Source organism: Ascoidea rubescens (assembly GCF_001661345.1).
Source record: "Ascoidea rubescens DSM 1968 unplaced genomic scaffold ASCRUscaffold_1, whole genome shotgun sequence".
Lineage (NCBI taxonomy): Eukaryota > Fungi > Ascomycota > Saccharomycetes > Ascoideales > Ascoideaceae > Ascoidea > Ascoidea rubescens.
Genome location: NW_017962913.1, coordinates 2,524,142 through 2,546,463, shown reverse-complemented (window position 1 = coordinate 2,546,463; position 22,322 = coordinate 2,524,142). Strand labels below are relative to the sequence as shown.

The 22,322-nt window shown below is 33.5% G+C and overlaps 14 protein-coding genes across 14 annotated transcripts; 8 read left to right on the top strand and 6 right to left on the bottom strand.

Moving 5' to 3' along the window:
• Positions 1 to 1,005: 1,005 nt before the first annotated feature.
• ASCRUDRAFT_53706 (uncharacterized protein) lies at positions 1,006 to 1,634 on the top strand (the record flags this gene model as incomplete). The annotated part of the gene is made up of 2 exons (XM_020191129.1): positions 1,006 to 1,514; positions 1,586 to 1,634. A coding segment is annotated over one exon (316 nt), but the record flags the coding sequence as incomplete, so codon positions are not given.
• On the top strand, positions 1,006 to 3,040 carry ASCRUDRAFT_73909 (uncharacterized protein). Its single transcript, XM_020192481.1, has one exon. The coding sequence runs from the start codon at positions 1,453 to 1,455 to the stop codon at positions 2,623 to 2,625; it is 1,173 nt and encodes a 390-aa protein (XP_020050552.1). The 5' UTR covers positions 1,006 to 1,452; the 3' UTR covers positions 2,626 to 3,040.
• Positions 3,041 to 3,152: 112 nt separating this feature from the next.
• ASCRUDRAFT_79132 (DOPA 4,5-dioxygenase family protein) lies at positions 3,153 to 3,548 on the top strand (the record flags this gene model as incomplete). The annotated part of the gene is made up of 1 exon (XM_020194344.1): positions 3,153 to 3,548. One exon carries the CDS (start codon positions 3,153 to 3,155, stop codon positions 3,546 to 3,548), a length of 396 nt encoding a protein of 131 aa, XP_020050551.1.
• Positions 3,549 to 5,247: 1,699 nt separating this feature from the next.
• ASCRUDRAFT_16388 (uncharacterized protein) lies at positions 5,248 to 5,574 on the bottom strand (the record flags this gene model as incomplete). The annotated part of the gene is made up of 1 exon (XM_020189414.1): positions 5,248 to 5,574. A coding segment is annotated over one exon (327 nt), but the record flags the coding sequence as incomplete, so codon positions are not given.
• Positions 5,575 to 6,131: 557 nt separating this feature from the next.
• On the top strand, positions 6,132 to 6,901 carry ASCRUDRAFT_103752 (uncharacterized protein). The gene has a single exon (XM_020188575.1). It carries the CDS (start codon positions 6,477 to 6,479, stop codon positions 6,861 to 6,863), a length of 387 nt encoding a protein of 128 aa, XP_020050549.1. The 5' UTR covers positions 6,132 to 6,476; the 3' UTR covers positions 6,864 to 6,901.
• ASCRUDRAFT_73907 (uncharacterized protein) lies at positions 6,534 to 7,603 on the top strand (the record flags this gene model as incomplete). Its single annotated transcript, XM_020192480.1, has 1 exon — positions 6,534 to 7,603. A coding segment is annotated over exon 1 (280 nt), but the record flags the coding sequence as incomplete, so codon positions are not given.
• Positions 7,604 to 7,957: 354 nt separating this feature from the next.
• Positions 7,958 to 9,178, bottom strand: ASCRUDRAFT_29844 (osmosensor SHO1; the record flags this gene model as incomplete). Its single annotated transcript, XM_020190145.1, has 2 exons — positions 7,958 to 8,169; positions 8,500 to 9,178. The coding sequence occupies 2 exons, from the start codon at positions 9,176 to 9,178 to the stop codon at positions 7,958 to 7,960; spliced, it is 891 nt and encodes a 296-aa protein (XP_020050547.1).
• Positions 9,179 to 10,074: 896 nt separating this feature from the next.
• Positions 10,075 to 12,703, top strand: NOC2 (mRNA-binding ribosome synthesis protein NOC2; the record flags this gene model as incomplete). The annotated part of the gene is made up of 4 exons (XM_020191128.1): positions 10,075 to 10,630; positions 10,685 to 11,193; positions 11,299 to 11,659; positions 11,735 to 12,703. 4 exons carry the CDS (start codon positions 10,075 to 10,077, stop codon positions 12,637 to 12,639), a joined length of 2,331 nt encoding a protein of 776 aa, XP_020050546.1. The 3' UTR covers positions 12,640 to 12,703.
• A 324-nt stretch (positions 12,704 to 13,027) lies between these two features.
• Positions 13,028 to 14,179, top strand: KRR1 (ribosome biosynthesis protein KRR1; the record flags this gene model as incomplete). Its single annotated transcript, XM_020194343.1, has 2 exons — positions 13,028 to 14,144; positions 14,175 to 14,179. 2 exons carry the CDS (start codon positions 13,028 to 13,030, stop codon positions 14,177 to 14,179), a joined length of 1,122 nt encoding a protein of 373 aa, XP_020050545.1.
• A 227-nt stretch (positions 14,180 to 14,406) lies between these two features.
• On the bottom strand, positions 14,407 to 14,751 carry ASCRUDRAFT_24134 (uncharacterized protein; the record flags this gene model as incomplete). Its single annotated transcript, XM_020189829.1, has 1 exon — positions 14,407 to 14,751. A coding segment is annotated over one exon (345 nt), but the record flags the coding sequence as incomplete, so codon positions are not given.
• A 339-nt stretch (positions 14,752 to 15,090) lies between these two features.
• Positions 15,091 to 16,430, bottom strand: ASCRUDRAFT_73903 (uncharacterized protein). Its single transcript, XM_020192479.1, has one exon. It carries the CDS (start codon positions 16,225 to 16,227, stop codon positions 15,400 to 15,402), a length of 828 nt encoding a protein of 275 aa, XP_020050543.1. The 5' UTR covers positions 16,228 to 16,430; the 3' UTR covers positions 15,091 to 15,399.
• An 896-nt stretch (positions 16,431 to 17,326) lies between these two features.
• Positions 17,327 to 18,526, top strand: ASCRUDRAFT_73902 (malate dehydrogenase). The gene has a single exon (XM_020192478.1). It carries the CDS (start codon positions 17,365 to 17,367, stop codon positions 18,385 to 18,387), a length of 1,023 nt encoding a protein of 340 aa, XP_020050542.1. The 5' UTR covers positions 17,327 to 17,364; the 3' UTR covers positions 18,388 to 18,526.
• Positions 18,526 to 19,920, bottom strand: ASCRUDRAFT_73901 (uncharacterized protein). Its single transcript, XM_020192477.1, has one exon. It carries the CDS (start codon positions 19,889 to 19,891, stop codon positions 18,578 to 18,580), a length of 1,314 nt encoding a protein of 437 aa, XP_020050541.1. The 5' UTR covers positions 19,892 to 19,920; the 3' UTR covers positions 18,526 to 18,577.
• Positions 19,921 to 20,226: 306 nt separating this feature from the next.
• PEX7 (Pex7p) lies at positions 20,227 to 21,423 on the bottom strand. The gene has a single exon (XM_020192476.1). The coding sequence runs from the start codon at positions 20,940 to 20,942 to the stop codon at positions 20,241 to 20,243; it is 702 nt and encodes a 233-aa protein (XP_020050540.1). The 5' UTR covers positions 20,943 to 21,423; the 3' UTR covers positions 20,227 to 20,240.
• Positions 21,424 to 22,322: the final 899 nt, after the last annotated feature.

Sequence of the window (22,322 nt, the reverse complement as noted above, 5' to 3'; positions counted from 1 at the left end):
CACCAGTGCTCCCCAGTGCTGGGAGCAGACCGAGACGGCAACAGACCAATGGAAAGCACCGCAAGTGCTCAGACCAGCGTCTCTGGGCCCTCTGCTCAAGATCCCGCTGCCGCTGCTGGCCGTGCTGCGTCGGCCCCTCCGTCGTCTGCTCCAGATCCTCTCCCGCCAGCAGACACTGCAGCGCTCCGAACACTGGTAGCCTCTCCAGCTCTCGCTGCGGGACGCATGTGTGTACGCCCTCTCGGTTCACAAACAGCACCCATGCCACGTGCTCTGCATTGTCTGCTTGTTTGAAACGAGAATTGACGCGCAAGTTCTTCCGGCTGTGTACCAGCCTGCGCCATTCTCTCCAGACAGACCTGCACCATGTGGGCGGGCGTCGATCTCTGGTTAGCTGCGGCACCTCTGCTGCCAGGACGGATCTCATGCTCCGGCGCAGGTTTCAACAGCGGTCCCGTGACACGGCCTCAGCGATGCAGGCTCGAGCCTTGGTTCGTCGCATCGGCTATTTTGACTTTGAATGCACTGTCTCTTCGTTGTTTCACCTTTGCGAGCCACTTGTTACAGTGGGAAACTTGCACCAGCTTGTTTCTATCTTTATCCATTTTAGCCTGTTTTCTTTGTCTTCTACCTGCTTCTGATCAGCATCTTCATCGCCATATTCGTCGACCTTGCTTCCTTCTTCCACCTTGTTTCTCTCATCCTGCCGTTTAAACTTTCTTCACGCGTTTGAGTTTGCTCACTGCTATCCTTTTAGCTATTTCTCGCCATCTTGGTTGAAATTTCGGGTTTTCCATCTCTTTTTTCTTCTGTTTTATTTTTAAATGTTTCAATCTGTTTACCTCTTTTTCTGCAATTCAACTCTATTCCAATGGCTCATGTTACAATAACCAAATACACTTGAAGTCTAATTAATATTAATTAATATAAAATCTGATTCGATTTTCAAATTTTGAATTTTGAATTTTGATCTGAAAATCTTTGCCAATCTTCTTTCTTAATTCTCTTCATTCTTATTCCCACTTGTTGCTTTTCGTATTTACTCCAACTTATTATCCAAGCTTTTGTTCCAGTCTATTTCCCGCTCCAGATCGCCCAGATTGTCATCGCTTATGTAATCACACTCTCCATTACACAATCACGCTGCTCTACCTTATTCCGGAAAACCGGTTTGCAAATATATATACTCCCATATTTCGGTCATGACCGGCTTTCCGCTGCTTATCGGGATTTTGACGCCATATTTTTGTGTTTTCTCTCTTCAAATATCATTATTAATCTCTCTATCTCTCGCCTTCAATCCATTTCTTTATATCTTTAATCCATCATCTCAACAACTATCTTCTTATCTCCTCTGATTGATTTATCGATCTTTTATTTCTTTTGTTTCTTTTGTTTCTTTTGTTTCTTTTGTTTCTTTTGTTTCTTTTGTTTGTTTCGTTTGACTAAATTATGGCTAAATACTCAAATCCTTACAATACACCTATCCCTACTGAACAAACTCCTCTAAATGTGTATGATCCACTACCTCCTCCTACTCCTCCTCCATACTCTTCCTACAACTCTAACACTAGATATGTCTTAGTTCCTGCTGATCAATTCTTTCCCTCCTATGCATCTGCCTACAACCCATCCCAAAATCACTCCTTCAGACTCAGAAATAAAAAAAGGCACAGAAACTCCTCCTGCCTATCCTTCTTGACCAATCTAATATTTCTATCGTTCCTCCTCATCATCCTCTTCATCCTTCTAAACCTATTCCTAATCCTACCCAATATCCAACAATATATCAACAAATCAATGGACTTCAATATAGAAAATATAAAATTTAGAGGCTTCTCAAATAACAACTTCCAATCCTCAAACGTTGGTTTGAACTTCCAAGTTGATGGTTATAACCAATTTAACTACTCTTCTTTAAACAACCCATACCTAGAAACTGTCTTTACTAAAACTGGTCAGCTTTTTAAATCTGTCGACATACATTTAACTGATGTCAATTTAAAAGTCCTAAACAATATCAATTTACATACTGAAAATAACAATAACAATGATAACAATGATAACAACAACAACAACAAAAACAACAAAAACAACAAAAACAACAACAACAACAATAATAATAATAATAATAATAATAATAATAATAATAATGATGATGATGATGATGATGAAAATTTCATCCACGTTGGAAAAGTGCTCGTCCCCAATTTCAAAATCTCAATAGAACAACTCAAACTAACTCCCTTATCCGTTCTAACAACAATCAACCCAAACTCACACCAAGTCCTAAAGTTCTTAAAAGAAATAATCAAAAAAATATCCTCCAACGACAACCAAGACTTTGATCTCCAATTCTATGGTGACACCTACTTGAGATTAAATCTAGGCATATTCCCCATATTCTACAAAATCAGATTAGAATTTAACGACTCAATCCACTTCAACCAACTAATAAATCTACTCAATGATTACGATTTCAACGACCCCTCTTTCAACCAATTTTCAATCCAAAACGAAAAAAAAAACGAAAAGGGCCTCTTCAAAACTCTGGCAAACATCATTCAAAATGATAACCTGGAAATCATCAAAAAACTCACAAATCTCTCATCTATTTTATTATAACCTCCCTTCTTATACTTCTTTCTCATTACCCTCTTCTATATCCCTTCTATATCTTTTTTTAATCCTTTTCAATCCCTTTTACCCACTTAATAAACACTACAATCTTATCTCACACTTTTATCCTGCTTCCAAATCAGGAAGATCGCCGGTCGTGATTCAAGCCGCGGAACACATCAATACACATATACCTGCATACACAATCCCAACCTTTTTTCTCAATTTATTCAATTTTATTAATTTTAAAAACAACAATATGAAAAATCTTTATATCCACACTTCAACAAATACTAAACCAATATTAAACACACTCTCCTGCTATTTCAACCCATTTTTCTGCTTTCAATTCCGATTTGTAAGACTAATCAAAACCAGCTCCCCCACCACCGGTCACAACTCGATTACTAATTATCACTAATCACATCCACCCAGCTCATTATACGTTTCATCTCCCTATAAATATCCACCTCATCTCTCTCACTCTCACTCTCACTCTCAACCATCGTCCCTCATCCCTCATTCTAACAAAAATGTCCATCCACAATCCCACACCATTCATCTGTAATATAAAATCATACGATATTCACACTTATTTCGCAAAGACAAATCTACCAGAGAAACAAAAAGCTTACCAATTGAGAGAGAAACTACTTGAAGATTTCGCCCAAGAAATCAAGGCTGGCGACATACGATACTACAAAATTCACGATGATCCACTAGGACCTCATCCAATTGGTATGTGGGAAATCGATTTCAAAAAACCTGAAATTTTCTCGAAAATCGTTCCCTGGTATCAAATCAACCATGATGGTCTAAGTGTCTTGATACATCCAAGAAGTGATCAAGGTGATTTAAAAGATCATACAGCCCACGCCATGTGGTTGGGTCATAAAGTTAGATTAATATCTTCTTTTTTGAAAGAATAATCCACTTTCAATATTTCAATATCTCAATATTTCAATATTTCAATATCCCAGTATTCCGACTTTTACTCTAATATAAGTATATAAATATATAATTATTCAAATAAAAAAAATAAAAATTGCATTATTTAAAAACCATTTGTAGATTAACATTTTTAACAAGAATTAACGATGATATCAAAAATAGAAATAAAAATAAAAGTAAAAATAAAAATAAAAATAAAAATAAAAATAAAAGTAAAAATAAAAATAAAAATAAAAATAAAAATAAAAATAAAAATAAAAAAAGAGTAAAAAAAAAAATAAAAATAATAAATTAAGAAGAAATTAAGAATAAATTAAGAATAAATGTGTTTTAATAAAAAAAGAGTAAAAGAAAAAGAGATTTTTAACAAGAAATATGAAAAATGTGTCTAAATAAATAGATAAAGAAATGAGCAACTAAGAATAAGTGAAAAAAATAATCAAGAAAAAACGTATTATTGTATTGAATTTAAGTTTCCTTTTGTCTTTTATTTTTTTGTTTTTTATTAGAATCTTTCTCTCTTGCTGAAGAACTTTTTTTTTTTGTAGTAGAGTTTCGATTTGATTTAGGAGATTTATCACTGCTGTTGGTACCATGATGATCATTAGAATCGTTAGAATCATCCTTTTTATCAATTTCATCGCGATTGGGGCGAGGTTCAAAGACTAGAGAGGCGATAAAGGGTTCAATAAGATATTTCTTTTTCTTATTTTTATTATTTGGATTAACTGAATTAGTACTAGAAGAAATGGAAGATTTTTGTTTCAAATCTTGAAAAGATTGAAATCTGCGAATGGATTGTGGCTCAGAATTGTAAAAAGTTGAAGGATTACCAGTTATGATATTATCATCGATCAGTTCTTGATCAATTAATTCATCATCATAATTGAAGTCGTTTAAACTCCCCATATCTGAGTCATCTTCTTCAAGAAACCCATGGTTAAAAAAGTTTTCATCTTCAGAATCATCTTCGCTATCACTGTCATTAATAAAATTACTCCCAGAACTGGATTCACTATTTTTATCATTAACACTATCATAATCATTTAAGTTTATATCATTTTTATTATTAAAACTTTTATTTAAATTTCTTGAATTTTTAGAATTTTTGTTTGAATTATCTTTAGAATTTTTAGAATCTTTAGAATCTTTAGAGTCTTTATTGCTAGTGGTACTATTAATACTATCTTTTGAGTTTTTTTTATTATTTTTAGCAGGTTTGGTTATATCAACGGACTTGTTATTGTTATTGTTATTATCATTCTTTTGATTTGATTGAACAGTATTTTCATTAGTTTTAGCAAAAGCAATTGAAGTTGAAAAAAGAGATATAGCTCTTGAAACAAAAACCAATTCAGGGACCTGTACATTATTTGGAGAAAAGGTTGAATTTTGAGAAAAAGAAGTGTCATTATTTAAGAAATCTACATTTTTTTGCAAAGTTTTATCAAAATTGTTCGATTCAGAAGAATTTGGATAATTTTCAGAGGTTTGAGTTTGAAATGAAGAAGAGTGAGATTCTATATTTGATTGTTTATCAGACTTTTTATCAGACTTTTTATCAAGCTTTTTGTCAGACTTTTTGTCAGGGTTCTTTTTAGAGTTTTTGTTTGAAGGCTTGTCTTTGTTCTTATTTTTATTTTTAGTAGCTTTGTAATCATTTTCATTGATTGAAGGAGGAGGAGAGGGACGTAAAGAAACAGGGGAAGCGACGTTTGAATCATCATTAGTTTTAAAAGAAGAGATTTTGAAAAAATCAATTCTTAAATCATCATTTTCATCTCTTGTGGCGCATAGTTTATAGTGTTTTGATTGGAAAGAGGATATATCATTGTAAAATAAATCACCACTAATGGAGCCAGTAAATCTTGTCAAAGTTGCACCTATGCCAATGAAATTGTTATCAGGTATATTGAACCAAATTGAAGTTAAACCAAATGGAGAAGCATAAAATTGAGCAGAAGAATTAATTTTGTAGTCAAAGGATACTTCTGAGTCCTCAATAATAGTTGGAACATTTTGGAGATTTAAAAGGTGTTGAGGGTTTGAAAAATTTGAGTGATTTGGGTTGCCTGGTTGATTGGAGTGGTTTTGTTGGTTGAAATGGATATTTTGATTTGAATGGTTCATATTCATATTACTAAACAGAGACTGCGATGAGTTATCATAGATTTGGTTGTTTGTTGAGACAGAAGATGGAGATTGATATTCATCCATTTTGGATTATTTATTGCAGATTAACTTTTGTGGACTGAAATATTGGAAAAGACAAGATTTTTTTTCGTTTGTGCTTTGTTGAAATGAAAGAAAATTGGGTAATTTTTAACAAAAAATAAAGGAAAACGAACGATAAATGGTGATAACAATAATAAAAATTTGATTAATTAATATGGTTGGAAATGAAATGAAGCAAAGAAAAAAACTATTTGGAATAGTTTCCAGTAAATAGAATAGCAACCAAATAAAGAAATGAAAAGAAAAAAAAAATTAGAGCAGAAAGAAATCTCTCTATGCCAATTTAAAATTAAGTATGCCCTCAAAACACTTTAGAAAGAGACTAAAAACGAAGACAAAAAGGTTCTAAAACAAGCTGAGCAAATGAGACGGAAAAGAAACAGTATCAAAGCAATTACTCTGCTGAGTTTCTCTGCAAAAACACTGCAAAAGACTCTGCTAATACTGTTCAAAATTCTTTCTCATTCAACAGCACCCAACGCAAGAACAAAAGAGAAAATGGAGAGATAATAGAGAGCCAAAAAGGTTTGGGGGAGTGTTTAAGTCTCGTCTTTATACCCTTTCTCAGGTTTGGACATGCGTGCTGTTTGAACGGGGGTGACACTACGGAATTCTGCACGCAGAGTACAGTCAGTTCCGTTTTCGAAGGGTTCTGAGTGGGTCCCGAACCCATGGAGACAGAGCTGAAAATCAGCAGAAACGTATTGGCGACAGTGGTGCTTTTGGGGCGAGTGAGTAAGTGCTGGGAGTGCTGTTGGGGCAAGGAACTGCTGGGGGGGGAAGTAGGTCAAGGCCAGCTGAAGAGCAGAGTTGGCTGTTTCGTGGGCAATGGTGTTTACTGGCACTGGGGCATTGCACTGCTGTTTGGACAGAGAGAACAGCAAATGCTCCAGCTGGAGGACAGCAGAAGCTGGTGCTATGGGAAAAGCAGAGAAACAGAAACACCAAAAGAGGGCGCCCCAGAAAGAGAATCAGCATATGGAAAGTATGTTTCACAAATGACAGGTTCCTTGTGGAGGTGGTTTTCAGGGTCCGAGGATGTTAAAGCATCAGCATAAGGCCATAAAATGCCAATCCTCTCGCAACTGAATTTGCCTGCGATGCCTCAAGGGCTAGTACCAGCTCCAGATACTGTCAGCTTAGCATTTGCAGCAGCCTGGCGACTGGCTCCTGTCTCTTCTGGAGGGCGTAGATTCTGTTTTGATTCTGTCCTGTTTCTACCCTGTTTCTGCTTGATTCATGTGCTGGGTTTCCAAACTTTATCTCAAACCAAAGAACTTCAATGTGCAGATAATGATTTGGAAAGATACTCTGGAATAATGTCCAACCAGGTTTGGATGCTGGTGAAATGAATATTGTAAACCTCATAACAGCTTTGTTCCTACGACGCTTACCAGTTTTGCACTCCAGAGGATAGTCAAATTGGCGAGTAGCCAGACACTGGTTATTGTTTCAAAATGGCAAACAATGGACAATAACGTTGTTTCTTTGGGAAATCCATTTTCCTGGAATTCTGGATAATTTCGTTTTAACTAATAATGAAACTAGATCATCACCAAGATAGAGCAAGAGAGTATAGATTTGAAACTTATGTTTGACTGAACTTTGATTCACTACTATTTTAGGCAAATTTCTACCAAAACGAATCTAATCAATTAAATTATTCAAACGAGAATATGAAGAGATGTTTGATAAAATGTCAAAGTAAAAAAAACTAAAAAAAAACAGTAATAAATGATCAAACAACAGATAGTAGGCTAAAAATGTATATAAAAAGTTGAAATAGTTTTATAAATAAGGAAATAAAATTGAAATTGAAATTAAAAATAGATAACATAACTAAATTTTTGAGTTTGTTTACCTGGGTAAATTTTGATTATATAGAAAAAATAAAAAAAATGAAATGAAAAAACAAAATAATAATAAAATAACATAAAATAAAATAAAATAAAATAAAATAAAATAAAATAAAATAAAATAAAAAAGTAAAATAAGTATCAATAAAAATAAAATAAGTATAAATTTAAAGCAACGTAAAATACAAATTAAATCCCTTGAAAAAAAAAAAAATTAAATCAAATAAATCAATCCATTTTAATAAAAATTAAAATAAGTTAAAGTAGTTAAAATATTGAAAATACTTATAAATTAATTATTTTACTAGTTCAACATAATTACTTGGGCAAATACCGACACTACCATCTTCTCTTTTAGCTTGCCACCATCTACCTTGAATATCATTAACTTGCAAAATTTCACCCTTTTTAAAGCTGATTTCATTAATATCGTCAGGATTTGCATCATAATTATACAATGCGATGGCTCTATATGGATATGTATCTTCTTCATTGTTATCTCCATTGACTATTGTGTTTGTTATTCCATCATTTGATTCAGTTTTTTTGTGATTTGATTTGTTATTATTGTTATTATTATTGTTATTATTCATTTTTTCATTGAAATTATCTATGGCGCTATCAAGATTATTGAGATTATTAGCACCTAAAATGTTTAAACTATTTCTTGTTTCATTGATTAATTTGGGCGATAAAGTAGTTGGGCTCGTTGTCTTTTCAAAACCATTTAAGGGAGAAACAGCACTTTGGTGATTCATGTATTTTGAATTACGAGATCTCATGGAATTGCCTCTTGTTATATCATGGAAATCATTGGAAAAATCTGCATATCTTTGACTTAAATCAGTGTTAAAATCGTTGTTATTATTATATGGAGACGAAAAATTGTTACTAAAAGTATTACTGTTATAATTGTTTTGAATGTTTGATAGATTTGGATTGAGACTATTAGTATTGTTGTTATTGTTACTATTGTTGTTATTGGCGCTTTTCATTAATAGAGATTGATGATTCATATTATAGATATTGTCATTTGTGATTAAAGACAAGTTTTGTCTTCTCAAGGAATAACTATCAATCCATTGATTAATTGGAGAATAGTTATCTGAACCAAAGTAGAAAACCCAAATTATATTAATCATTGATAATAAAATGACTCCAGCACTTGCTGCAGAGGTAGTTGAATCACCTACATAGACAAGGGTATTGGTTGAGTTTGTTGTATAAACAAATGCAACTGCAAAAGCTGAAGATAGAAAATTTCTATAGCTGTCGACTAAATTGAAACAATAAAATAAAGTCAATGAAACTATTAAGGTAAATTCAAATGCTAAACCCCACCAGGTAAATCTTGGAAAGGATATGGATGTTTTAAAAGTAGTTGAAACACTGCCTGCTAGTGCAATTATCCATGATAAATATGCTAGAGATAGTGTTGAAATAGCAAATGGATCAGTAGCAATATAAGACAAATCAAAACTATGATTGTTTGAATTATATGGGTTATTATTCAACATTTTTTTTTTTTGGAAAAACGTTTAATTGATAGAAAATTTATGAGATTTTTGGATTGGAAATCAAAATTATGTCCATTAAACTTGAGACTATCTCACGATACCCGCCAATATACTAAAAATATTTGAAAATAAATAGTATTGAGTGTATAAGAATACAGAAGACTGGAGAATAGAATAAAATGACAGAACAGATGACTAAAGATAGTACTTTTTTTAATAATATATTGTATATGAGGTGTTAAAAAGGAGAAATTTGGATTATGATGAGAGACTTGATTGAATCACACTAAAGAGAATCACGAAGATCAGCAGCAACAAATCACAATACGTGAGTTGAAACAACTTATTATGCTACCAGTTAAGTAGAGATGATCGAGGCAATAAGCTCCAAGCAGAATGGAGAGCCTTTAGAAAGAAGTAGAGAAAGTGGTTGGTGGTGAAAAAGAGCAGTAGTAAAAAGTTGTTCCTTTCGGTGAGAAATGGAGCAGATGGAGTAGATGGAGCAGATGAAGAACAAATCACAGAGCAAGAGTTGGTAGAGCGATTTGTATGAGAGTGAACTTCGCTGTAAAGCATACCTCTTTTATAACATCCAAAGGTAAACAGAGGCCGAATTAAAGTTGGCTGAGTTTGACAAAGGAACGCTCTGGACCCGCCGCACTGTTCCGAAACCAGCACGCCGGTCAATGCACACCCGCATTACTGCCAGTGCTGTGAGCCATACACGTGGTTGGTTTGTGTTCACGTGTTGTGAGTCAGTGCTGAGTCAGCATAATTGAGGCCGTTTGTGTGGGTGGGCCCTTTTTAGCTTTTTTAAATTTTTTTTTTCACTTTCCAGTTTGGAAAATTTTTATTTTGGGTGTTGGAGAAGACGATATTGGGAGCAATCAGCCAACATGGGGAAAACATCCAAGTCGACAAAGAAGTTTCAGTCAAAGCATCTTAAGAAAACTCTTGAGCACAGAAAAAAGGTCAAGAAACACACGCAATTGACGGCAAAAAGCAATAAGTCAAAGGTATCTAGAGAAAGAGAAGAGTATCTCGACACTCTGAAAGGTTCCAAAAATGAGAAAGGCAGTAAAGTGAAAAACGATAAAGTGTTAATATTCGACGAAGACGACCAGTTGATTGAGGAGGATTACGATAATGATTACGACAAATTCAATGTTTTGAGTGATCTCAAGAAAAGTGATAAAAAAAATAAATCTTTAAAAGAAGAGGAGAATGATGATTTTCCAAATTTCAATAATGATAACGAAAGCAACGACAATGACTATAGTGGTCAACTTGACAAAGATATCTTTGCCAAATTGGAAAAAGCATTACAAAATGATGAAACTTCAGATCATAAAGGTCAAAGCGATGGTGAAGGTGAAGATGAAGAAAGTGATGACGAAGAAACCTCAAAATTGGGAATCAATTCAGACTTTAAAAGCGAAGAAGGAGAAAACTGTGACGATGAACAGATGGACGATAATAATGGAAACATTGACGAAGACTATGCAGATGATCTAATTGATTCAAGTAAAACTGAATTAACTGCTAAAATATTAAAAAAATGGTTTCATGATTTAAAATCAAGTCCTTCGGTCAAATTGTTTAAAAATATCGTTTCTGCTTTTAAATCTGCAATCTATAATAACGAAAAAAACGATAATGACAAAAATAATGAAATTGTCTTTAAATATGCAATAACTGATCCAGGTATTTTTAATCAATTATTATCCTTAACATTAAAAGATTTCCCAAAAGCGGTTAAAGCCTTTTCACCAATAAATCCTAAAACTAAAAAACCAAAATCTCAATTATCAAAATCTGTATTTCAATCGTTGATTTCATTAATTAGCAGTCATATCTCTTCATTGATTATTTTATTAAATGATATCACACTAAATCTTAACAATTTAAATAATCAATTTATTGTTTTAATATTAGCATCTGTTTATGATTTTATGCCTTTTTTTTACAAAGCACATAAGTTTCAATCAAAATCCAAAAAATTAATCACTTCGATTGTTAACTTATGGGCATCTCAATCAACAAATTTTTCACTCACTTCATCAAATGATGATGATGATAACGATGACCAAAAAAAATTTTTAAAAAATTTGAATTCAAAGAAAAATAATATGAAAAAAGTTTTATTGACTTCAGAATTGAATAGTAATGCATTGATTTTTTCATTTATTTTAAATTTATCAAAGGATTATCCGGATTTGTTAGAATTGACCATCAATCAATGCTATTTAACATTTTTAAAAAAATGTTTTCAATTACCAATATCTTCATTAGAAAGCTCATTACAAGTATATAAAAAATTTCAGTTGATTGAATTTTTAAAAGATTGTTTAATTGAACTATTCAGCTTGGATTCTCAATTTTGTTTCACATTTGGTTACAAATCAATTAGACAATTAGCTATTCATTTAAGAAATTCATTAAAATCAATTTCTTCAAATTCCAATAATTCAAATGAAATCGGTTCCAAAAATAAAAATAAAAATAATAATAAAAATAAAAGCAGTGATAATTCAAATACAAACAATTCTATTAAAGATGCAAATTTAAGACTAATCTACAACTGGCAATTTGTTCAAGGATTAAGTTTTTGGTCAAAATTATTAGGAGTTTATTCCTCGAAAAATGAAAAGAATAAAGCTTTAGCTGAACTAAATTATCCATTGATTCAAGTAATTATTGGTACAATTAAATTAAACTCTTCAATTGAATATTTCCCATTGAGATTTTATTTATTAAATTGTATGATTGAACTATCTTCCAAGACCTCTGTTTATATTCCAATTTATCCGCTATTATATGAGATTTTAAACTCCAAAATTCTTAATAAACAAATAAGAAAAACTGCTAAAGATAACAAGATGAATAAAAGTAATAAATTAACATTAAAATATTCATTAAAAGTACCAGCAAATATCTCAGAATCAATACCATATCAAAATTATTTAATCGAGGAATTTATTAGTACATTGGTAAAATTCTTTTATAATTACAGCGATAATTTATCATTTCCAGAATTATCAGCCTTTATTGTACAATCACTAAAAGCATTTAAAAAGAACCATGGTAATGGAAGCAAGTTGAGTATAAAATTGTCAAAATCATTAAATCAATTAATTAGTAAAACATTGGAAAATTCTAAATTTATAATTAGTAAAAGAGAAAAAATTGTTGTATCAAGAAGAAATATTGGAAATTTAGAAAAATTAACTGACTTTGAGAAAAAGGATACGCCATTTAGTAAATATTATATTGTTCAGCAAGAAATAAATAATGAAGAGGAAAGAATTATAAAGGAAGGTTTGGAATTAGAGATTCAAGAAGAAAGGAAAAATAAGTCTGGTGATAAAAAGAAAAATTTCAAAACACTAGAAGTTGAAAGTATATTTGGAAAGAATTCAAATGAAGATACTGTTATGAAGGATTTTACTGAGCATAAATAAAATTAAACAAATAGTATTCTTTTGAACAAACTCATATCTTTTTGTAAAATATAATAAATTAAACTGCTTCGTTCTAGTAAGATAACTATTGTTATAACCTTTGGATATTTCACTGCCAAAAATTAACCTCGGCACAAAAACCTTATTTCCTTATTCTTAATAAAGAAGCTTAATCATCAAAAATCTGTCACGTGTTAATATTTTTTAATTTTGTTTTGATAGTTGGACCCATATTTTTGGATTTTGTTTTTAATTGGAGGGTAACCTGTGAAAATTTACTTATTTCATATTTTATTTTTTTTACTTATGAAAGAATTGAAAAGTTAAATTCATAATTTTGTAAGTTTAAAATAGATTTAAAATTTCTTGGTTTTTAATAGTTGAAAAGATGCCATCAACACATAATAAGGATAAACCATGGGATACCCCAGATATAGATAAGTGGGCTATTGAAGAGTTTAAACCAGAAGATGGATCTGGATCATTCTTAGAACAATCATCATTTACCGTTTTCTTTCCTAATTATCGATCAAATTATTTAAGACAAGTTTGGGGAGAATTGACAAAAGTATTAAAAACGAAATTTTTAGATTGCGAGTTAAATTTAGTGGAGGGATCAATGACAGTTCAAACGACATTAAAGACATATGATCCTGCTATAATCTTGAAGGCTAGAGATTTAATCAAGTTATTGGCTCGATCTGTGCCATTACCACAAGCTATCAAGATTCTTCAGGATGATATTTCATGTGATATTATCAAGATCAATTCATTTGTTAATAGCAAAGAACGATTTGTTAAAAGAAGACAAAGGTTGGTTGGACCACAGGGAAACACATTGAAGGCGTTGGAGTTGTTGACCAATTGTTATATATTAGTTCAAGGTAATACAGTTAGTTGTATGGGGCCATACACTGGATTAAAAACATTAAGAAGGGTAGTTGAAGATTGTATGAATAATGTGCATCCTATATATAGTATCAAAGAGTTGATGATACGAAAAGAGTTGAGCAAGAAACCAGAATTGGCGAATGAAAGTTGGGATAGATTTTTACCGAATTTTAGAAAGAAAAATGTTGCAAGAAAGAAACCAAAGAAGACCAAAAAGAGGAAAGCAGAAGGTGGGAATGAGTCTTCTATATTTCCACCAGCACAAACGCCTAGAAAGATTGATCTCGAAATTGAGAGTGGTGAATATTTTTTGAAACCTAGAGAGAAAAAAATGAGGAAAATAAATGAGATTAAAGAGAAACAAGCTGAAGTTAAAGAGGCTAATAAAAGAAAACGAGAATTAGATTTTGTTGCGCCAGAAGAAGAGAAATATGAGCCAGCTAGTAAGAAGAAGAGAAGTGAAAGGGAAAAAAATGAAGAAAAGAGTGAGAAGAAAGAGAAGAAAGAGAAAAAGGAAAAGAAGGAAAAGAAGGAAAAGAAGGAAAAGAGTGAGAAGAAAGAGAAGAAGGAAAAGAAGGAAAAGAAGGAAAAAAAAGAAAAAAAAGAAAAAAAAAGTAAAGATAAAAAAGTTAAAGTCGAAAAAGTGTAGATTCAGATGATGAATGATATTATTTTTAAAGATTATTCATTTAATATATATAAAATGTATAATACGAATAGGAAATATAATTATAAATAGAATAATAATAGTAATAATAAAATTAATTGAATTGTTAAATCATTGAATAATTGAATTATTGAATAATTGAATAATTGAAATTGGTAAATCGATAAATTGATAAAGTGATAAGTTGATAAGAGAGATTATGAAGCTTCGCGATCAATGAAAGCAGCATACAAATGAGCATCATTTTCATCTTTAGCACCTAAATCCTTAGCTAAACCTCCATGAGGATAATTTCTGGGCATTGCAGGCTTGTGCTCGTAAGATATATAAGTCAAACCACCGAAAAAGACTATGCAGAAGGATAAGAATATTAAATTTGCTTTGACAGCGTAGGAGTAGGAATCAGTTGGGAAAGTATCTGGGGACCACATATTGTACATGTCATCTTCAGCATGAAGAGGTTCATTAAAATTTCTACGATTTTGTTGGTCATCATATTTGGCATAAGGGTCTTTGTCAAAAAAGTATTTGACAGGTAGGTCAGGATAGTCACCTAATAGAAGGCCATCTTTAGTTGTTCTTTCTATTTGTTGTGGATCAGAAGATTCTGAGGAAGATGGAGATGAAGAAGATGAAGATGAAGCGTTTTTTGATAAAATTAGGGATAAAGGTGAGGCGAGAGATGGTTTTGTTAGAGGGGATGAAAGTAACAAAGAGGAAGGTTTAATGAAGGAAGAACGTATGGATCTAGAAAACATTTTTTTTTGAGAGGATATGGAGTGAATAGATGAAAGAGAGTGATCTAATATATTGTAGTTCGAGGTAAATGTCAAGGTATTGTATATTCTTACATTTTATTGGAATTTGATTGGTTGAATTAGAGGAAGGAAAGAAGAAAAATGAAAGGAAAAAAGCCCGACCACGTGATTATATATTTATTAATATTTATAGAGAGAAAGAGAGATGTATTTAATTAAGAATAGGTGAAATAAAGTGTGTATTGAAATAAGCAATGAAGATTCCAAGGAGTATGAGTAAAAGTAAAAATAAGAGAGAGAAATTAGAGTATGACCAAAACAACAGGATAAAGAAATAAATGGAAAGAAAACAAGAAAACAAGAAAACAAAAAATAAAACGCGTAAGAGAGAGATAAAACGAAATAAAGAAAAAAAAAGGAGAAAAAACGAGTTGAGAGATGGAATTAGATTAATTTTTTTGAATTTCTGGCAATGATATTGTGAGTTTGAATATGGTTGTAATCCACATCCGAATCGGAAAAAGAGACAGAATTGATGATTGAGGCAGTTTCGGATTCAGTGTCATGATCAATTAGGTGGTTGTCTTGATTTATGAGATTCCAGGATGTTGTTGAGTTTGACAAAAGCGAAGAATTATGGGAAATGTGAGAATCGTTTGTATGTGTTTTGTTAAGTTTTGTGATAATAGCGGTGTTAGCGTTGTTATTGAAGATTGAAGCGGTTGAATAAGATTGGGAATTATTTTCTAAAAGGGCGATTCTTTGAGAATTGTAGATATCATCGTCTGAGTCGTCCTTATTGTTGTTGTTGTCATCAGAGGTGGCAAGATGGTTGTAATCGGCAATGTGATTTTGGTTGGTAGAAATTTGGCTGACGTTACCGGTGATATAATTTCCAGAAAGCTTGCGTGCGAGACCACGGGAGTGGGTGGAAGCGTCAGAAAAGGGATTTTCGGTATCAGTTGGGCTATCGTTATCATGGTGGTAGATATTACTGGTATCGAGAGTGTTAAGATTGTTGTAATTGTCGTTTGAAGAACGTTGGGAATTTGGATAGTTTGGGGTGTTAGGACCATTGGCGCTAATCATAATATTATCTGAATGTAACCTGTCATTTCTCCTTTTCTTTAACAAGTTGTAGGTGAATTTAAAGTCGTCAACGGTGTTGGATATGGATTCCTTTATTGATTCTTTGTTTTCGTAAAGGGCTAGGGAAATGCCGATGGTAAGGGCGACACCAAGCGCCACAGGCGCGATGTAGAAAGCAGGCATGGAGTTGTGGGAGCTGAGAAGTTGGAGCAGTGAGCAGTTGTAGCAGTTTGCAGTTAGTGGTAGAGGCAGCGGTTATTCAAGAGGTGTAGAGGAAGCGACGAAGAGAGACAAAGAAAGCTGGGAAATGGCTCAGTGAGCACAAGAGAATACCGACGAATATTGCACACTCGCACACCCAAAAGCCTGCGTAGAGCATAGCAAGCAAGCCCCGCCGTAGAATGATGCCCGCCGGCCGGAGCACGTTCGGAAGTGCTGTCACGCTCACCGGAAGTCGCGGGTAGAGTGTTGTGGGCCGCTACCCGTCCACCGCTTGCGCAGTGGGGCCCGCACGCCCTGCCTCCACGCCCTGCCTCCACACCCTGCCTCCAGCACGTGGGTGGCAAAAGAGCCAGGCTGGCCCGGTGTGTTCTTATCGCCAGCACCCACATGGGGTCACGCAGCGCAGAGGCCCCGAAATCACCACCGCGGGACCTGTGCGTTGGCCTGAAACAGCCCCATCAACTGATGGCCAGGACCCGTGCTTTTTTTCTGCTTTCGATCAGCGCCTGGGAGGTGATGGTTGCGCGCCCCCGCTGGAGTGGGACGGGGCGTAGCAACAGTGAACGTTCTTGGGTGCTGACCCCGTGGGAGCGGGCGTGAGTCCCTGGGCAGGTGCGTGACTACTCCGCACGAGGAGGGAGAGAACTGGTTGGGATGAGCTCACGAGCAAAAAAAGAGCAAAAAAGCAGCAAAGCTGATCAGATTCCCAGTGCTGCAAGATTAGAGCTCTGGGCTTGTTTTGTCGTCTCTTGTTGGTGCTCTCACTTTTCTTAGCGCTGTTGATGTTTTGGAGCTTATTAACCTTAATGCATTATTAATCAGATAAACTTTTTTAATATTTCTTTCAAATGTTAATTCAAAGGTTATTTTGATGTATTCTCATTTGTTTTTTAAAATTTTTCATCCTCTACCTCATTTTCTATATAAATATTCTCTCTTCCCTGTCCAATTTCCACATATTACCTTTTCAAATCATAAACATTATAATCACAACGTCGCTATTATAATTTCCTCGATCTTATAATCCCATTCTACTCTATTCGATTCTCCTACTTATATTACTACTTTTTTAATTTCTCCATCTCATCTCACTTAAAAATGAAGGTTACTGTCTGTGGTGCTGCCGGTGGTATTGGTCAACCATTATCTTTACTATTCAAGCTCTCTCCATACGTCGATGAGCTCTCCTTATACGATGTCGTCAACGCTCCTGGTGTCGGTGCTGATTTGGCTCACATTTGCACTAAATGCAAAGTCTCTTCCTACTTGCCTGCTAACGACGGTTTGAAAAAATCTCTTGAAAACTCTGACTTGGTCATAATACCTGCCGGTATTCCAAGAAAACCTGGTATGACCAGAGACGACTTATTCAAAATCAACGCAGGTATCATTAGAGATTTGACCATTGGTATCGCTGAAACTTGTCCAAATGCCTTTGTCTTGATCATTTCCAACCCTGTCAACTCAACTGTTCCAATCGTCTGCGAGGTCTTGAAAAAATACAACGTCTTCAACCCAAACAAAATCTTTGGTGTCACAAACTTGGACATTGTCAGATCAAACACTTTTATCTCACAGTTGGACTCCACTAACCAATCCAAGCCCGAAGACTTTAATATCCCAGTTATTGGTGGTCACAGTGGCGAAACTATTGTTCCATTATTCTCCATTGGTGCTCCTCAAATCTACAGCTCTCTTTCCTCCCAGCAAAAGGCTTCTCTAATAAACAGAGTTCAATACGCCGGTGATGAAGTCGTCAAAGCGAAAGATGGTAAGGGCTCGGCCACTTTGTCGATGGCCTACGCTGGCTTCGAATTGGCTGAAAAGATTATCAAATTAGCTGTTCAATCTTCCTCGAATTCAACAGATTCTTCAGTCACTGCCTGCTGCTATATCAACTTGGCCGACTCTATCAATGGTGCTGCTGATTTCAAACAGAAATTAAACTCTGACATTAATTTCTTCTCGGTTCCTTGTGTTTTGGGTCCTAATGGTGTCACAGAAATCGACTCCTCCATCTTGGATAAAATCAATAATGATGAATCTGATCTAATCAAAGTCTCGGTGGACCAGTTGTATCCAAATATCACAAAGGGTATAAATTTCGTTAAAAACTATTAACTATCTAAGTTATAAAAAAACACTACTCCAATTTAATCTCATCTCACCTCCTTTAATTCATTTGCTTTTTTTTCACTTTACTTCACTTCTTCCGTTTTTTTTCAACCTTTTATTTAACTGATTAATTAATTACTATATCTATATCTATATCTATATCTATATTTCTATCTATATATAATGACGAATACGATTATCTTCTCAATTCCAAATACCCTCGCCATATCCCTTCTATCTCCTCGTAATACCTTTCCACTCGCCAGCTGGGCAAAGTCCCCATAAGATTCACAAACTTTTGCTCGAGATTCAAATTCGACAATAAACACGACATCTTACTACTTTTTAAATTATCATTGTTTTTCTTTAAATTCCATGGCAAGTACTCAACTTCATCCTTCTCAATGATCCTATCCATCAACCGCAACAAAACCTCAACTCGTCTTTCACCATCCTCCTCCTCCTCTTCCTCAAAATTATACTCCTCATTAACATCGATTCCCTCCCTCCAACTCTCATCAACCTCTTCATCAATTGTGTAAAATAATGGCACTCTCTTTACTTGATAGTACTCTTCGCCTTCATCTTCCTCGCCACCACCACCACCACCACCATCACCATCACCATCACCATCATCTTCGCCCTCATCACCCTTCATCTTCTCGATCCATTGTAAACTTAAATCTTCCGAAATCAAGGGACTTATTCCCTTGGTCAAATTATTGGAACACCTTAAATTACCAACTGCTTGATAATTCTCACTCAACTTTTCTCGTTGATATAACTTTATCTTATCCTCCTCTCTCAATTCGCATTTAAACAATCCTCCAATCCACTCCATTGGGCTCCAAACGTCTCTTCTTTTAACATACTCTCTTCTTCTGGCAAATTTGTAACACTCAATATCCTTATTTTCATACTGCTCACTGTCTTTAGATCGCTTATTAATTCCATCTCCATCTAATTCTATTACACTTTTCCACGAAACTTCCAACTTCCCATCAATCTTATTCTTATCACTTTTATCACTAACCTTATTGCTAACTTCTTTATTTATAGTTATCAATGGTCTTGCATGATTCTCAACATTTTTAATATCATTAACCTTTTTTTTCTTAAAAAATTCTTCAAGATTCCTATTAATTTTTCTATCTTTATCTTTATCTTTATCTTTATCTTTATTAACTAATGAACAATAAGGTTTGTCCCACTCAAACAACTTTTTCCGGTTATTCAATAAATTTAAAACCTCCCATTGTAATTCGTTATTTAAACATAAACTGATAGAATTGAAATTATTCAATGGCGCCTCATTGTTCAAAATTATATATTGTCTTGATACTGTTACCCCATAAAACGATTTCTCCAAATTTGAATTGATTTTACAAATTTTCCTTTCATTATACTTTTTCAATGTTCCAATCCTCTTGCTTTCAACCTTCAAACTATCGCTTAACAATACTAATAATATCACTATTATTTTTGAAAAATTTAAACAGTATTTCCTCATTTTATAATAAATCTCATTAATACCAATCCTTACTCGGTCTTCTTATTCCTTATCAACTTGTTTATATGTTTCTTTTTATATTTTTGAAAACGCAAAAAAACAAAAAAAAACGGTTTTGTGTAACAAATTCATTATGTTTACAAACAATAATAATATTCAAAATTAAAGATATCAATTAATAGTTTTAGTATAAAATTGTTAATGATAATATGCAAAAATAAAAACAAAAATAAAAATAAAAACAAAAGTAAAACAGAAATTAAGAAACAAATAAACTAACAAACAAAAAAAAAATAAAAAAAATAAAATAAAACAATAAATTAAAAATAACAATTATAACACTCATCTACTATAATCTATTGGTGTCCCATATATAAACCATTTCATCCCAAGAAGTAGTCGCAACCCAACCTGGATTACCCCAAAGTGACCAATCACCACCCAAAACAAATTCTTGATGATTATTAAATATCCCTCTACATGAGTTCGCACTATTCATTCTTCTCGAGCTCTGATAATTAGCATTATCATCGGTAATATCGTCCCATACTCTTGAAGTCATATCGTACGAACATGATAAAATATTTTTCCCATTATGAGGAGACCAAATAATTTTTCGAATAGCAAACTCATGGCCCAACATTTGATTGGTTGGATTTGGAATTGAATTATTAGCACTCGATCCATCTATATTGGTAATCATTCTTAAATCCCATATTTTAATTGATTTATCAACACCAGCAGATGCTATAACCGTTGGTCTATATTTATTCCAATCGCAAGTTAATGCTTCCAAACCACCATGAGCTACAAAATCCATTACTTTTGGCTTGGGAGATCTAATATCCCAAAGATGCAAATGAGATGAAGCATTAACAGAGATAAGGTTATTTGGAGTATGTGGAGAAAATACCACTTGGTATATACATTCTTGAGTTGTTGTATTAACCATGGACTCATTTTTGGAATTAGATAAAGGTATCGAGGATTTTTTTAGATTGTTCAGATTATTAGGATTGCTTTCAATATTAACAGATTGATCGATATTCATTGGTGATAGAGTCATTAAACTTTTTTTGGAATTTGGATTCCAAATTTTTATTGTGCCATCCCAGGAACTTGAACTGAAATTCAATTTGTCAACTAAATCCCAAGATATCGAAAAGACTTCTCTTTTATGTTCTTGCCACATCATTATGGGGAAATTATTTAAAGAGATATCAAAAATTTTAATGCTCCCATCGCCAGAGGCAACAGCAATATGGTTTTCATGAACTTCAGACCAGGCCAAATCGTATAACCCATCTTGCGTCTCAAACTCGATATCAGACTTCAAAGTTCCATCAGGTTCAATAGAGAGAACAAATAGTTTCCCATTTCCAACCAAACCATAGTTGGCAGAGGTAGCAACAGCTATCTTGTTGTCGAAAAAGCAGGAGTACTTGGTAGCATACCCACTATACCCAGTGGTTCTGAAGGAGAGCATGGTCTGCAATAGCACAACAACAGCAGTAACAGTAAGACAAAACAGTAAAAGTGGCTAACAATGCTCCACCATCACCATCTTCTTCTCAACTATTTTGCTCTCTGCTGCTTGGAGCATCCGCGCACCCGATTAGGAAACTAATTGCATACGCACGTGTATTTCGACCACGCAAAACCGGAAACTTTCTCGGAGCAGCATCTTTTTTCGAATTCCGAATGCTGGTTTCAGAGATACACAGAAACAGTACTTGAAGTTCACACTTGCACATAACAAGAGTAACTAAAATACAAATAAAATTTTTTTAAAGTTTAATTAGAATGGGTAATAATGATAATGATGAAATAATAATGAATCCTTTCAAGACTATAACAATTGAAAACTGCATATAAATGAAGGCTTCAATAACAATATTTTAGGAAATTTGAATCCAAAAAGAGAAGGCAAAAATGATAAAAGTGATAAAAATGGTAATAATGATGATATAGATAAATTGGTGTCGAGATATTTCTCGAGATCAACAACCACAATCTATTAATGGTTGAGACACTAGGGACAGCAGATATAGTAGGAGGAGTGCTATTGTGTTAGAGGCAATTTATCTAACACAGTTCAAAGTTGAGAATAGCCAAATATTTTTTTTTGGTCTCTTAAGGCAAGTCAATTTGAAGTTTGGAAATTTATCAACTAACTTATCAAATTCTTCCATAGGAGCATGTACACATCTTCCTATTGTAATTACTTTGAGGTTAAGCAATTTTCGAAAATCTTTGCTGTTATTATATAATATTCTATCAGGAATTGCCAAGTGACTCAAATTAATCCATTGTGATAACCTATTTACTCGATTTAGTGGATTACCTCTTATATCCAATTCCATTTTGATTTTTGGATTGACAGGTAATGAGACCTTTTTATTCAGAAATGTTTTCAATATTTTACTGATCT